General features: G+C 39.6%; 1 protein-coding gene across 4 annotated transcripts in view; it reads left to right on the forward strand.

Annotated features, from left to right (window-relative positions):
• Positions 1-17,589, forward strand: part of tenm4 (teneurin transmembrane protein 4) — an 806,559-nt gene that overhangs the window by 615,242 nt on the left and 173,728 nt on the right. For all 4 annotated transcript variants that reach the window (XM_063053966.1, XM_063053965.1, XM_063053964.1 and 1 more), the window contains one exon: positions 2,064-2,258. In XM_063053966.1, the coding sequence (XP_062910036.1) occupies positions 2,064-2,258 (195 nt within the window). The remainder of the gene's footprint in view (positions 1-2,063; positions 2,259-17,589) is intronic.

A 17,589-nucleotide genomic window follows, 5' to 3' on the forward strand; every position in this document is an offset into this window, starting at 1 on the left:
CTTGTTACGAATGCTCCTTGCATTGACGCACAAAGCCTTCAGGCTCCCTTTTACAACACTCTTAGCCCTTATACAATTATGTTGAAAAGTGGCCCTTTTTGATTTTTGCCCTGGATTTGCCGGCCTGCCACTTTTACTTTTCACCTTACTACTTTTTGCTTCTACCCTCATTTTATACCCCTCTGTCTCTCTGCACTGGTTCCCATCCTCCTGTTGTGAACTAACCTCCTCTCTCCTAGTCTCTTTAATTTGATTCCCACCCCCCAACCATTTTAGTTTAAAGTCACCTCAGTAGCCCCCGCTAATCTCCCTGCCAGGATATTGGTCCCCCTAGGATTCAAGTGTAACCCGTCCTTTTTGTACAAGTCACGCCTGCACCAAAAGAGGTCCCAATGATCCAAAAACTTGAATCCCTGCCCCCGCTCCAATCCCTCAGCCACGCATTTATCCTCCACCTCATTGCATTCCTACTCTCACTGTTGCGTAGCACAGGCAGTAATCCCAAGATTACTACCTTTGCGGTCCTTTTTCTCAACTCCCTTCCTAGCTCCCTATATTCTCCTTTGAGGACCTCTTCCCTTTTCCTACCTATGTCATTGGTACCTATATGTACCACGACCTCTCGCTCCTCACCCTCCCACTTCAGGATATCTTGGATGTGATCAGAAATATCTCGGACCCTGGCACCAGGGAGGCAAACTACCACCTGGGTCTCTGGACTGTGCCCACAGAATCGCCTATCTGACCCCCTTATTATCGAGTCCCCTATTGCAACTGCCCTCCTCTTCCTTTCCCTACCCTTCTGAGCTACAGGGCCGGACTCTGTGCCGGAGGCACGGCCACTGTCACTTCCCCCGGGTAAGCTGTCCCCCACAACAGTACTCAAACAGGAGTACCTATTGTTAAGGGGCACAGCCACCAGGGTACTCTCTATTACCTGACTCTTCCCTTTCCCCCTCCTAACCGTGACCCACTTGTCTGCCTCCCATGGCCCCGGTGTGACCACCTGCCTGTAACTCCTCTCTATCAACTCCTCACTCTCCCTGACCAGACGAAGGTCATCGAGCTGCAGCTCCAGTTCCCTAACGCGGTCCCTTAGGAACTGCATCTGGGCGCACCTGGCGCAGATCTGGACGTCTGGGAGGCTTGGAGACTCCAGGGCCTCCCACATCCGGCACCGAGAACAACAAACTGCCCTCACACTCATACTGCCCCTCTCCTCAAATAACAACAAAAAATGAATACCAAACCTTCCTCGCCTCGCCCGTTTCCGCCTAAGCCCGTTGAGCCAAAGCCGTTAAGCCATCATTCTGCTCCCGGCTCACTCCACCGCCCGTAAATTACGCTGCCCGCTGTATGAGGCTCTGTTCCTTTTAAATCTTCCACACTTCACTGCCCGATGTCACACGCCTGCGCAGTCCCGCCTCTCTGAACGCCGATGGAAAAAAAACCCGAAAAATTCAAAAATGGCTTCCTCCGCACTCCCGCTCCGATTCTCAGACAAGATTATATATCGTATTATCTGCAGGTGAAATATGTCATTACACCCTTGGTGTTAACAGTACAGTCCTTTAGCTTCTGGGTGTCAGTATATTCATCGGCAGCTACATTGTTCTGGTTGCTAATCACAACTCAGAACCTAGACGTATCTCAGAAGACCACTTGACCCCTGAAGGCCCCAGTACAAGGTTTGTGGAGGCACCAGCTTGAAATCAGGTTGCAGGAATGATGTTTCTTCTAACAAGAGGTGGATGGGAAAAGAGGAAGGCACCTGAAGTTGAAGGTTACTCCGTGTATAATTTATTCTGAAACTCTACAATCTTTAAGCCTATATTTTGTTTATAATCCTGTGAAAATCTTTGCTTAATTTTCCCCCAAACTCCTGTTCATCCATGATTAGTTCTACTCTTCTGTAGACAGACAATATTGGTAAAGTCTTGGGCTCTATAATAAACCATGATAATTTGAAGGTGACTCTATGAATTTATATGCTTCAAACATCTCAGCAAATGGCTTGCTGCCTCCATTGTCAATGTTTGATGTTCATGTACTTCTCTTCACAGCATCTTGCCCTGTGCTATGCAGTGGCAATGGGCAGTATTTGAAAGGACGCTGTTTGTGCCACAGTGGGTGGAAGGGAGCAGAGTGCGACGTTCCCACAAACCAGTGCCTTGACTCAACTTGTGGCAACCATGGCACCTGCATCATGGGGACGTGCATCTGTAACTCTGGCTATAAAGGAGAGAACTGTGAACAGGGTAAAAGACCAACCTTATCATTAATCATTTACTTGTCAATGTGACTGAATTTACTCAGAGAATCCAATCATCTCTCCAGCACTGCAGCTAAGAGAAATATTGAAAGGTTACAGCCAATAAAGAAAAGATTAACATAGTCACTGTGCTCCACTTTTAAAGGGCATGACAAAGCAGGTTGAAATATATAGCAGAGGTGAATTTAGACCTTAATGCATGTTATGACTACCTGGTATTCTGTTATTTGTTGTTAAGCCACATCTAAATTTCTTCTCCTTTTTCCTTCCCTTGTTGAGCTCCACTTAGGATTGTTAACTGTTAGAAAGTAGCCTCTTGTCAGGATATTTTCTATTCTTTATTTACTGGACACAATAATTGGGCAGCAGAGAGCAGATGCAGGCTTGCTTCTTGGGCATTTTTCTTTCTTAAGTACTGCGGATTCAGGTTAATCGGGGCAGCTGCTTATTTGGGACAACTCAAGGAACAAAAGCTATTCAAGAAAATAGCCGGGATTCCATTCATTTAGTTGGGACAGTATGCCACTTAATTGGAACAGGGGACTGTTGTAAAACAGATTCTAACTAGCTTCGGTCACATGCAGTTGTGTGGCTATTAGATGCTACACTGTACTTAGAGTGAATAGTTTCAAAATAACACAACAGTGGGATGAATTCCTCTGTCAATAAGTATTAGGAACTAATACACGGTTTTACAGTACTATTGGTAGTGTTATAATCTGTTTTGTATTTCATTTAAATATATCATTTGTTGCTCATTTTATCTTTTTTATACCTTTTTAACTATTTCCATGAAACTTCAGCTAATTGGGGCAGCCACTTAATTGGACCAAAGTGTACTGGCTCCAATGTGTCCTTATTAATGGGAATCCATTGTACTTTTTACTTCAGTTGGATGAGGTTAATGCACATTAACAAAAAGGATACTGTATGAATCAGCTACTCTCATGTGTCTCTTTTGTGCACAATTATTCTTCTGTCATCTGTTGACTTGTGTAACTATAGAACACACAGTTTCAACACTGCACATGTCCTCCTATGGACCTAACATGTTTGAAAATAACAAATCCTGGAACTTCTTGTACTGAGTTTTTGAATACATCAAAGAAGTTACCTCCAACTCTCAACCAGATGAGGTACATTACATAAGTTATCGAAATTTGTGCTTGTCTACAGTTGAGCAGCTGTAAATTATACCATTTCTTCCTATATTCCTGGTTCTCAGAACATCGCATTTTTTATGTTACTTAATCTTGGTCCCATAATTGTAGCATAAATTAACCATTTCTTCTGATTAGTACTGGTCTTATTGCTGCAATTGGATTAATGTATCATGGTTGTGTCATTAGTACATGACAGAATATGTTCTGAAATATTGAAAGGATATTATTGTAAAAGAAAAGCAAAGTTTTTCTGGGTTATATATGAAGCAAAGACAAGGCCTCATTATTTGAAATATTTTGACCCAGAAATCATTTGTGGAGTATCAAACAATGACTTAGCGAATTTGAAATTGCATTACCAAGAAATGAAGTAATTTTGCATATGTTTCTAAGTCCTTTAGCAATGATTGGTAATGTTGTAAGCTAATTATTGGTTAAGGTTTTCAAATTTGTTAGTGCTGTTTTTTTCAGCAGCAAACTCTTTTGAATGACAATCAAACTGGAACAAGGCCAATTGTTTCTTCCGATCTTTCCCGTTCAGTCGTATTGCTGTAGGGTTCCATATGTAAGACACTGTCACCTATAATTTTGTGAGCTTGAATGTGACTGGGGTATTATTACTGCAGTGCTTCAGCCAAAGAATAACATGATTTATTATCAATGTATAGTGCCTCTGGTTGTGCTTGAATTCCCTCAAATTTGTCGTCTATTTCATCACGAAGATCCGGATACCATAGAGCAGGGTTTCTCAACCAAGTTCCATTGAACCCTAGGGTTCCGTGAGAGCTTGCAGGGGTTCAGCGGGAGATCGTGACTAAATGAAAATAAACATCATTTTTTGAACTTTGCGCAAAGCGCAGTGTAAACTCTCACAGTGGTGGACAGTGACCGGACAGGCCCTTTAGCAATCTCGCTAGAGGCCTTTCAGCCCAGTATGGCGGTGTGCAGTAGGACCGTGTTTGTTTGCTTGAGTCCATTCTCAGTTTTTAAACACGAGATGGGGGAGGCCTTTAATAATCAGTGAGCACTGTATTGCAGGGAGGGGAGGACGATACGCTGGTGAGGAGGGTGAAGCGCATTTTCTGAGCATTGAATGGACTCGCCCAACTTGGGCTGTGACGTCAACCTCTCCCTCCCGAATTACCTCCCCCAACTTCCCCTTACGCGCCACTGACTGACTTATAGGAGTGAACAACTCTACCGGTGTAGTAGAAAATTAGAGGGATCTTTTTCATTCTAAAGATGGCCCAGTGTGGTGATTTATTGAAGAGGAGGTGTGAGATGGAAGAGGAGCATTCTGGGCCCAGGCCTACGGAAAATTATGATAAGGTTAATGATGAAGAATTAACTTTTAAGTTTATTTACACAACAAACACACAAAGGAGAAACATTAAATATTTACAAGATAGTGAATAAATTCAAATTAAAGTATGATTACTATTTTCTGTAAAGCAGTCATTTTCTATAAAGTGGGGATCCACCACTCCTGGAAATCCCTACTGTACCCATTGTGACCGCATGCTTCCTCTCCAAGGACTGCCGGTCATGAATGTATCCTCAAAAGAGGGGCAGGCAGTTGGCCCTGGCAGAGACCTCGACTTTTCGCTGTCTAGACCCATGAATAGCCATCTTGGCCAAGCCCAGGAGCAAGACCACCAGTAAATCCTTCTTGCAACCCGCCCCCTTCTGTACTGGGTGCCGTTATAGAAGGAGCGCAGGGCGGAAGTACAACCAGAACCTGAGCAGCAGCCCCTTCAGATACTCAAACAGGGACTGCAACCTCTCACACTCCATAAACGTGATACACTGACTCCTCTCAGCCGCAGAATGGACAGGTGAACCTGCTTAAAAACCAATTGCATGATACTGCCCTTTGCAGTCCCTTCCACCCAGGTCCCAATGTACAGGGGAAAGATCTCTGCATGAAGAGATTTCTGCCGGGGACCTCCTGGTATCCCGCATGACAGGCAATTCCGGCCGATCAGGAGGTGCTGCAGTCAGAACCCCACTATTTCTCTCAGCCCCCTCAGCACCCACCGTTCTAGGATGAGGACCAGTCCCCCTCGCATCCAGAGCACCGTCCCCCACCAGCGCAGGAGCACCCTGTCTGGATGAAACTAGACCCCCTACCCTCAACAGCTGGCGGTAAAAGTGAGGCAGATCCCTCAAAGCGGAGAGGTTGATGTTGTTGGCTGGAAGCCCCATGCCCTCCTGCAGGCACTGTCCCCAGTGGAGAAAGTGCATCGCCAGCGCGTGCCATCTTGGGGAGTGGTGACTGTACAGATATCTCTGCAGGGGAGAGCCTGAGGTGGAGAGCCGTCAGATGAGTGTGCGCATACACACCAATGACTGACCACCCTCTGCGATTGGAAGACTCAGGACTACAGTAGAGGCCCAGTGGCTCCTGTTGCCCCAGTAGTCCACCAGCCTCTTCTGGGTCCTGGAGACAAAAGCAGTAGGTGGGATTAAAGTAATCAGCCAGTACCATATCTTTACCATGAAAGCTACTTATTAATGGTTTTACATGGACTTGTGATCCATGTTGTACTATTCCATTGTGCCTAGTCTAAGGGAAACAACTTACAAACGGCTGCAGCAAAATTGAAAAGACACTTAACTACAGATCACAGCCACATAACATGTAAAAGGGCTGATTATTTTAAACAACCATTGGAATCTCAAAACAAACGGTTTAACGCTTTTGAAAATAAAGTCATAGTCTGTAGAAGGACTCAGGAAGTAAGTTATTTAATAGCATTAAGACCAGTTCACTCGAGAATGTTTAAAAAACTGTGTGAAAACCTGGACAAAGAGCACACCAAACTTCTGCTACATACGGATATCCGGTGGCTTAGCAGAGGAAGGTTTCTCATCAGGGTGTTTGAGTGGAAAGGTGAATTGCAGGAGTACTTTCGAGAAAATAGTAGGCCAGATTTTGCTAGGTGCTTTGAAGATGAAGATTGGCTGCAGAAGCTAGCCTGCTTAGTAGACTCTTTTCATTATATGAACAAGTCTCTGCAAGGCCCTGGAGAAAATGTTTTGACTTCAAGTGACAAGATTCTTGGATTTAAAAGGAAACTGAATCTTTTGGAAAATCATGCTGCAAATGAAATCATGAAATGTTTCCACTGCTGCTCGAGCTTGAGAGTGAGGAAGGCTATCAGAAAGTCTCGAGTCTTATTGAAAACCACCTGGAACAACTGCAGAACAAAACTGAACAGTATTTTCCCTCCCTTTCAACACAAGTGTATCACTGGGTGAAGGACCCTCTCTCTGAATCTTCTGCTCAGCCTGAGAACTTGACTTGAGAGAAGAAGAAGAACTTTGTGAGATGCAGTCTGATCATGCACTCAAGATGAAATTTACTGGCCTGCCCCGGACAAGTTCTGTTTTTCTGTGAAAGAAGAGTATCGTGACATTCATGGGAAAGCGATGAATATTTTGCTGCAGTTTTAACTTCTTACATGTGTGAGCAAGCTTTTTCTTGTTTAGCAAGCAGCAAGAACAAAGATAGAAATTGTCTCATTTCAGTTGAAGCTGAAATCGGTGTGTGCTCATCTCAAGTTCAACCCAGAATTGAGAAATTTATTATGTTTGCCTTATGAGTTTTTAAAATTTATGAATGAGAAAGAAAGAGTAATTTTTAGAAAGGTAAGCTAAGCTCAGCTATCTTTTTTTCAAGAAAGGTTGGCCAAAAATTCATCCTCTACTCAAAAAAGCATTGACAATTATTTTTGGATTATTATATCTTCAACTTACTGATCACACTAACGCACTATGAGATCTAGATATAATACTTTGTATGTGGGGGCTCCCTGAGACCTGAAAATTATTTCAATGGTTCCTCCAGGGCAAGAAGATTGAGAAAGGCTGCCATAGAGACACACTGAGATTGTTGGGTGTACCTTACTCTGCCATTGCAACACGTGTAGGACTACTCTACAGTCCTACTTCCTATCCTCATACCAGCAGCCACATAAAATTCCAGAGGTGTTTAGATTTTAAAACAGCCATATTTAAAGGAAAAGAAATAAACTTAAGAAATCAGATCAAACGGGTGTTCCAGAAGATCAAAATGTACGTTGTATCCCATGCATCTTTAGGCTACAGTAATACATTCCTCCCCAGAAACTCGACTGCAAGCTAATGGCCTTACTCCAAAAGGCAGTGACCCTCTGGGATAAAGAAAACCTTTTTCACATCAAAACAAGAACCAGAAGAAATAAGAAATAAGCACAAGAATCAGAAGTTTGTTCACATTGTGCATCAAGAACCAAACTGATGAGAGATTATACTAAGAACTCCCTGAATAGAGTAATGCATCCACAATATTTTACATTGCATAAATCCAATTAAAACCTGTCACCGGAGTCACCTTTATACATAGCAGCCAGTAGATATACCTGTTGACTGTACTTTATTGCTTTCAGAGTGACCAAACTAGTAATTGCTTTCTTGCACAATTGACTGGAAGAAATTTCATTTGAACATAATAAACAGTTCAAAACATTTTCAATCCCCAAAATACCCTTACCCTATATTGGAATAATTGGTCACTTATTAGGAGTTACCTTTTTAACAATTTCATGACTAAAGAATCACCACAAAATGACTAAAAACAGCCTAATATTTCAGTTCACTCAGCAAAAGACCTAGAAACATAGAAAACCTACAGCACAATACTGGCCCTTCAGCCCACAATGCTGTGCCAAACATGTACTGACTTTAGAAATTACCTGGGATTACTGATAGCCCTCTATATTTTTCTAAGCTCCATGTACCTATCCAGGAGTCTCTTAAAATACCCTATTGTATCTGCCTCCACCACCATTGCCAGCAGCCCATTTCATGCACTCACCACTCTCTGTGTAAAAAACTTGCCCCTGACATCTCCTCTGTACTTACTTCCAAGCATCTTAAAACTGTGCCCTCTCATCCTCCGTCGCTCCAAGGAAAAAAAGCTGAGTTCACTCAACCTATTCTCATAACCTATACTCCCCAATCCAAGCAACATCCTGGTAAATCTCCTTTGCACCCGTTCTATAGTTTCCACATCCTTCCTGTAGTGAGCATAGTTCCCTCTAAGCTGTGCGTGTGTGTGCGCGCATACGTTTTTCAACCAGCGCACAAAGAAATTAATGTGCACACAAAAGGTTAGTTACTTAAAATAATGTAGTAATTAATAATTATACTTACTGAAAATAATCTTTTAGCTAACTGTTTCTGCTAACTAGTTAGTCAGTTTTTCAAATACCTCAATGCATGGCACTAATTTACGTCACCTCACCTATCCTGTTCCGAGGGATGATATTTGGAAACTTGACATTTGAAGCGTCACTTGGCAAGTAAATCGCATTTGGATGGTGTACAAACGCTCAGGCAACAGAACCCATCATTACTCGTTACAGGAGTACTATGCATGTTACGGCTGAGTGCAGATGAGCGAGAGTGAAAACGATCAAAGTTGAGGTACAAGAATGGTCAGCTTTTGATTTCTCCGCAATTACAGTTTGTGACTTCACATTTGGCGATGAACAAGTTAATGCCTTATGTCTAAAGTATCATGATTTTCTAACTGAAAATACTGTAATAGTTAGACAGTTTAATGATTTCAAATTTTCCGTGCAAGAAAAAATTGAATCCAAACCAGTTTCAAACTTTGCTCAAATGGTGGCATTTGTACTTCAAAATGAACAGTTTTGCAACCATGCACAGTTGATGGACATTGGGGGAACCTTTCTTGCATCTAGTGCAGACTGTGAGCGAGGTTTTAGCCTAATGAATCAACTCAAAAACAAGCTGAGAAACCGTTTAGGTGAATGTCATTTGGATATGTTAATGAGAATCAAAAGCTATCAATTGGATGGAAGTTCTATTTTTCAAGATAGAGTTTACAAAGAATGGGTAAATGCCAAAGACAGGAAAGAGAAAAAGTAACTGAGTGACTTAAATATGTATGTTATTTTGTTGTTATTCTGTGCAGTTTTATGTCAAATATTTTGTAAACCTACATAAACTATGCCATGTGTGCATTCAGTGCACACATATTTTTGTCACAGGAACAAAATTTGCACAACATAATATTTTTGCACACACTGACTACTAAAAATTAGAGGGAACATTGGTAGTGAGGTGATCAGAAATGAGCACAGTACTCCAAGTGGGTCTGACCAGAGTCCTATATAGCTGTAACATTACCTCTCAGCTCTTGAACTCAATCCCACGGTTGATGAAGGCCAATGCACCATATGGTTTCTTAACTATACAGTCAACCTGCTCAGCAGCTTTGAGTGTCCTCTGAACTCGGACCCCAAGATCCCACTGATGCTCCACACTGCTAGGAGTCTTACAATTAATACTAGATTCTGCCATCATATTTGACCTACCAAAATGAGCCACCTCACACTTATCTGGGTTGAACTCCATCTGCCACTTCTCAGCCCAGTTTTGCATCCTATCAATGTCCCATTGTAACCTCTGACAGCCTTCCACACTATCCACAACACCCCCAACCTTTGTGTCATCAGCAAATTTACTAGCTGATCCCTCCCCTTCCTCATCCAGGTCATTTATAAAAATCACGAAGAGGAGAGGTCCCAGAACAGATCACTGAGGCACACCACTGGTCACCAACCTCCATGCAGAATATGACCCATTTACAAGCACTCTTTGCCTTCTGTGGGCAAGCCAATTCTGGATCCACAAACCAAGGTCCCCTTGGATCCCATGCCTCCTTATTTTCTCAATAAGCTTTACATGGGGTACCTTATCAAATGCTTTGCTGAAATCCATATACACTACATCTACTGCTCTACCTTCATCAATGTGTTTCGTCACATCCTCAGAGCATTCAATCAGGCTCATAAGGCACGACCTGCCTTTGACAAAGCCATGCTGACTATTCCTAATCATATTATGCCTCTCCAAAAGTTCAGGATCTTCTCCATCAACTTACCAACCATTGAAATAAGACTGACTGGTCTATAATTTCCTGGGCTATCTCTACTCCTTTCTTGAATAAGGGAACAACATCTGCAACCCTCCAATCCTCCGGAACCTCTCCTGGCCTCATTGATGATGCAATGATCATTGCCAGAGGCTCAGGAATCTCCTCCCTCACCTCCCACAATAGCCTTGGGTATATCTCATCCGGTCCTGGTGACTTATCCAACTTTCCAGAAGCTCCAGCATATCCTCTTCCTTGATATCTACATGCTCAAGCTTTTCAGTCTGCTGTAAGTCACCCCTGCAATCGCCAAGGCCCTTTTCCATAGTGAATACTGAAGCGAAGTATTCATTAAGTACCTCCGCTATCTCCTCCAGTTCCATACACACTTTTCCACTGTCACACTTGATTGATCCTATTCTCTCACATCTTATCCTCTTGCTCTTCATATACTTGTAGAATGCCTTGGGGTTTTCCTTAATCCTGCTCACCAAGGCCTTCTCATGGCCCCTTCTGGCTGTCCTGATTTCATTCTTAAGCTCCTGCCTGATAGCCTTATAACTTTCTAGATCTCTCATTACCTAGTTTTTTTAACCTTCTGTAAGCTTTTCCTTTCTTCTTAACTAGATTTTCAACAGCCTTTGTACACCATGGATCCTGTACCCTACCATCCTTTCCCTGTCTCATTGGAACGTACCTATGTAGAACGCCACACAAATATCCCCTGAACATTTCCCACATTTCTGCTGTACATTTCTCTGAGAACATCTGTTCCCAATTTATGCTTCCAGGTTCCTGCCTAATAGCTTCATACTTCCCCTTACTCCAATAAAAAGCTTTCCTAAGTTGTCTGTTCCTATCCCTCTCCAGTGCATTGGTAAAGGAGATAGAATAGTGATCACTATCTCCAAAATGCTCTCCCACTGAGAGAACTGACACCTGACCAGATTCATTTTCCAATACCAAATCAAGTACAGCCTCTCCTCTTGTAGGCTTAACTACCTTCTTGAACACACCCAAAAAACTCCACCCTATCTGAACCCCTTGCTCTAGGGAGATGCCAATCAATATTGGGGAAATTAAAATCTCCCACCACGACAACCCTGTTATTATTGTACCTCTGCTAGTTTCTAATACTGTAAATCAGAATGATTCATTTACACAAAATTTTATGTTTATGTTTTCTTTTAAGGATATAGATTTAGGGGGACTTCCGGTAGCGCTCATGGAGTGAAGTCGCGTTCTTGACTCGCTCCATTACCTCTGAGTTTTTTCTCTCTATGGTCAGCTATACTTTAATTAACTATTAAGGCATCAATTTTTACAATACTTTGAATTAAACTGAATTCTCTGACAATTGGATGATATTGAGATCGGCTATGTCTAAGAACGGGAAAGACGGCAAGGATGGTAAACCTTCGGTTAAACCGAAAGCTACGGATCTCCCTCCGACTGAATCACCGGTGACTTTGAAAGCGATATCGGAGTTAATTCAGAGGGAAATTTCAACCTCTGTTAGGGAGATGATTCGTACAGAAATTATGGGCTTTGTTAAAGACCTGATTCATACGGAAATCTCAACTAAGTTCCAGAAAATTGCCGATTTAATTGATAAGATGCAAACATGTATTGCGGAACATCAGTCGGCTATATCTGATCTTCAAAAATCCGCGCAACAAAGTGAGCTTAAGATGGGGAAAGTCGAAGAAACAATTAATGTAATGAAGAAGAAACTTGACTTTTTGACTTTTAAAAACTCTGACTTGGAATCTAGAATGCGACGGCAGAATTTACGAATGATTGGCGTCAGGGAAGCCGTGGAAGCTAACAACCCTATGAAATATTTCTCCCAACTTTTAAAAGATGCATTCCCTACTGTATTTCCTGACCAACCACCGCTACTGGATCGTGTTCACAGAATCCCATCATACTCGTCTAGGTCAGATAGACCGAGGCATGTTATCTTACGTTTTCATTACTTTCAAGACAAGGAGAGACTGTTTCGATTCGCTCGATCTAAAGGTTTCATTGATTTTTCGGATCTTAAGTTCCGATTCGTGGAAGATTTCAGTAAACCAATCTGGGACCAACGGGTCCGTTACAGATCCGTGATGTCGGAATTCTATAAGATGGATTTAAGACCAGCGCTGCTGTACCCTGCACGTCTAAGGATTCGCATGTTAGATGGAGCCCTTCGTTTTTTTTGATTCTCTATCGGATGCCCAGAGTTATCTGGATCAACTTTCATCTTCAACATCTTAATTGCCTTTTTTTTAAATTTTCTCCGTTGATCGGAGGCTGTGAATTGGTTGGTTTTAACTTTTCTGTGCCCTATTTGGGCAGAAAAGTTTACTTTCGATTTCTTAATATGGCTGCTAAACTTTCTTTTTAACTGCGTCATTTCTTTCTTTTCCCAGGGGATTCTGAGTGGTTACTTCCCTTTTGTCATCTTACGTATTTCCTGTGCGGCCTTAAATTTTGTAGTTTTTTTTAAATTTTATTCGGTTTTGTTTTTTATAATCATTTTATGTTAATAATCCTATTTTTTTTTTGTTGCTGTGTCTATTCATGAGTTTGAGGTTTATTGTGGTTTTTTTTTTAATATATACTTTCCGGCTTTTGTTCTGTTCTGTGTGTATTTTAATTGAGCTAACTTTTTTTTACTTTTTTTTTACTGTTTTACAATTAGCTGACCCTTTTCATATTTATACCTTTTTTTTAGGGAGCGTATACCGGAAGTCATGGGGGTAGTTTTAGCGCTTGCTTCTTTCTGGCGGGTCTGCTTTAGATTTCGCCTTGGGGTCTTGGGGTGGGGGGTGGTGGGAGGGGCTTCACGTTTTAGTTTGTTTCTCTTTGGGCTATATACATTATTGAAGTATTGGTTGCGTCCTTTTCCCCGGTATCTTTTGTATGTTCTGTTTCCTCTCCGGGTTTGTGGGTCGCGCCTATTGTCAATCCTCCTTGTTATGGGTTGACTTTAGGATTTATGGAGTCTATTATTAATTTTGTCTCCTGGAATACTAATGGTCTTAATCATCCTATTAAAAGGAAAAAAGTTTTTAAAGTGTTCCGGAGACTTAAAGCACAAATTTTATTTTTACAAGAGACCCATGTACGGAGGGGGGACAGACTACGTTTTTTCAAATTCTGGAAGGGACAACAATTTCATTCGAACTCCAATGCTAAGATTCGAGGCGTCTCTATTTTTATAGACTCCTCAGTTACTTTTATACAACAGGATATTATCTCTGATCCGAATGGTAGATTTTTACTGGTTAGTGGTTTACTATTTAATAAAAAAGTAGTTTTGGTTAATGTTTATGCTCCTAATATGGATTGTCCGGAATTTTATAAATCATTGTTTGATCAGTTTCCGAATTTGAACGAGTTTTCATTGATTTGGGGCGGAGATCTTAATACCTGTTTATCTCCAGCTTTGGACCGTTCGGCTCCTTTACGGACTTTACCTAATAAATCTGCAAATTTGATTAATTTTTTCCTTTCTGATTCTGGGTCGACGGACATTTGGCGTTTTCTGCATCCTCAGGAAAAAGATTTTTCCTTCTTTTCACATGTTCATCATTCCTATTCAAGAATTGATTATTTTTTCATTGATTCTCGTCTCATTCCTTCAGTGATTAAATGTGATTATGATTCTATAACCATTTCGGATCATGCTCCACTTAAGCTTTCTATTAAAATTATGGCCAATATACCAAACAATAGACAATGGCGTTTTAATTCGCTGTTGCTTCAGGACTCGGACTTTGTTAATTTTATGAATGAACAGATTGAGCTTTTTTTTACAATTAACCATACAGAAGATATTTCGGTTAACACTCTTTGGGACACTTTTAAAGCCTATATTCGGGGTCAGATTATTTCGTATTCCGTTGCTTTGAGGAAGAAACAGAAGCAGGAGGAGATGGCAATTGTGGACAAGATTAAAGAAATTGATAAGAAATATGTTATGGCTCCTTCTGAGGAGCTATACAAACAAAGAACTGAACTTCAAATGGAACACAGTTTACTACTCTCGTCCTCGATTGTAAACCAATTAAAGAAAACAAGAAGTGATTTTTATGTTCACAGTGATAAAATTGGCAAGCTGCTGGCTAATCAATTGAAATCTAATTATGTTAAATCTCAAATCAATCAGATTTATAACCAAAATGATCGATTGATATTGGATCATGTGGGGATTAATCAAACCTTTTGTGATTTTTATTCTTCTTTATATAAATCAGAGTCTCCTCGAGATTCTAAATATATGAATGATTTTTTAGATAAGTTAGACTTCCCTCAGATTTCACAGGATATGTCTTCTTTATTAGATACTTCCATTACAATGGATGAGATTAAGAATGTTATTTTTTCTATGAATCTGGGGAAAGCTCCTGGCCCTGATGGGTTTACCGTTGAATTTTATAAATGTTTTGCTTCTTTATTGATTCCTTGGCTCTATAAGGTTTTTGAGGCTTCTTTGAAACTTGGTAAACTTCCGGAATCTTTTAATAGAGCATCAATTTCTTTAATACTAAAGAAGGATAAAGACCCTGCTCAATGTGCATCTTATAGACCAATATCTTTATTAAATGTTGATTCTAAAGTTTTTTCCAAGTTATTAGCAAATAGACTAGAAAAAGTACTTCCTTCTATTATTTCGGAAGACCAAACGGGTTTTATTAAAGGTCGTTACTCTTTTTATAATATTCGTACATTGTTAAATATCGTTTATACTCCCTCACAAAATGTTCCTGAGTGTGTTATTTCTTTAGATGCCGAGAAAGCTTTTGATAGAGTAGAATGGCCTTATTTATTTAAGGTGCTTGAAATGTTTAATTTTAGCTTGAAATTTATATCCTGGATTAAACTGTTATATCACTCCCCTGTAGCCTCGGTTCGTACTAACTCCTTAAACTCACCTTTTTTTCCTCTCTTTCGTGGTACTCGACAAGGCTGTCCTCTTAGTCCCCTATTATTTGATATTGCATTAGAACCTCTTGCAATTGCTATTCGAGAATCTTCAAATATTACTGGGATAACTCGGGGATTAAAGTCCCATAAATTATCACTCTATGCTGATGATTTACTTTTATATATTTCTAATCCTGAGAGATCCATTCCTGCTGTTTTAGAGTTATTAGCACAATTTGGTCTTTTCTCAGGTTATAAATTAAATCTTAGTAAGAGTGAACTTTTTCCGATTAATAAACATCTTCCCTTATATTATAAATTTCCATTTAAATTGATTAATAATTACTTTTCATATCTTGGGATTAAAATTACTTGTAAACATAAAGATTTATTTAAGACTAACTTTTTACCATTAATAGACCATATTACTCAACTTTCATCTAAATGGTTTCCCTTATATTTAACTTTGATTGGTCGTATTAATGCAGTTAAGATGTTTTTTTTGCCAAAATTTTTATATGTGTTTCAGGCATTACCAATTTTCGTTCCTAAATCTTTTTTTGATAAAGTTGACTCTAAAATTTCTTCATTTATTTGGCAGAATAAGAATCCGAGACTGGGTAAAATACATTTACAGAAAGCTAAGAGAGATGGAGGTTTAGCATTACCTAACTTTAGATTTTATTATTGGGCTATTAATATTCGACATATGAAATTTTGGTTACTTGACCGGGACATACTATCTATTCCTAAATGGGTAGCATTGGAATTACAATCTGTTCAGGGTTATACACTTGGTTCTATTTTAGGTTCCTCTCTTCCTTTTGATTCGAAACGCCTTAAGCAGGTCTCTAACCCGATAGTTAAATATGCTTTGCGCATTTGGTTTCAATTCAGAAAATTTTTTGATCTTAATCAATTCGGGTTAGCGATTCCTATTTTAGGTAACATATTTTTTCCTCCCTCTTTTACGGATCGCGCTTTTCAAACTTGGAAGACTAAGGGTATTTTACGGTTTTTGGATTTATTTTTAGATGGTTCCCTTATGTCTTTTGAACAATTATCTAATAAATATAACTTATCAAGAATACATTTTTTTAGATATTTACAAGTTAGAAATTTCCTAAGTACTATACTTTCTTCCTTTCCAATGCTTCCTCCTATATATATTTTAGATTCGATAATTAACCTTAATCCATGTCAGAAAGGTGCATCGGCTATGATTTATAATATTATTATGAAACTTAGGAAAGCTCCATTTGATAAGATTAGGGTAGATTGGGAACAGGAATTGGGGCTTACCATTTCTGTGGATGATTGGGGGCAGATTTTACAATTAGTTAATACTTCCTCTATTTGTGCTAAACATTCCCTAATTCAATTTAAAGTGGTTCATAGAGCACATATGTCCAAAGATAAGTTAGCGCGTTTTTACTCGCATATTAATCCTTTCTGTGATAGATGTTCGGGGCAGATAGCCTCTTTAACTCATATGTTTTGGTCTTGCCCTACTTTGGAAACTTTTTGGAGAGATATTTTCAATATTATTTCTAAGGTATTAAATATAGATATCTCTCCTCACCCTATTACTGCTATCTTTGGACTACCTAAAATTTCTAGTAATCTTTCCCCTTCAGCCCGTAGAATGATTGCATTTCTTACTTTAATGGCGAAAAGATGTATTTTACAACATTGGAAAGAGCTTAATGCTCCAACTACCTTTTTTTGGTTTTCTCAGACGATTTTATGTTTGAATCTGGAGAAAATTAGAAGTAACCTTTATGATTCTTCATTTAAATTTGAACAGATTTGGGGACCTTTTATTCGATATTTTCATTTAATGTAATATTTACCCTTCTTGTTTTTTTTTCACTGTTTTAATGGAGGTCGGGATTGAGGACGTGATTTTAAGTTTAACTCTGTTTGGTTTCAAGTTAGCCCATTGCTTTGCTTTGCTTTTAGGTAGTTGCACGGTGGGTTTTTTTTTGGGGGGGTTTTTTTTTCTTTTTTCTTCTTTTTTCCATTGATATATATAAAATCTAGTATACTATTATGTTATCTTGGTTTCTTATGCTTAAATTACATTGTTTGTAGTATTTTCTTTTTGGTATTGTTATCTTTTGGAATTTTATTGTACTTTAACATTGTATTAATGTTTATATGGCTTACCTTTTTTGTATACTTATTCAATAAAAAGATTTAAAAAGAAAGAAAGGATATAGATTTAATATCACATTCAACAAATGACTAATAAACATCTCGTATTGATTTATGTGTAATATATCAGCTTT

This window comes from Mobula hypostoma, chromosome 7 (genome assembly GCF_963921235.1).
Source record: "Mobula hypostoma chromosome 7, sMobHyp1.1, whole genome shotgun sequence".
Taxonomy (NCBI): domain Eukaryota; kingdom Metazoa; phylum Chordata; class Chondrichthyes; order Myliobatiformes; family Myliobatidae; genus Mobula; species Mobula hypostoma.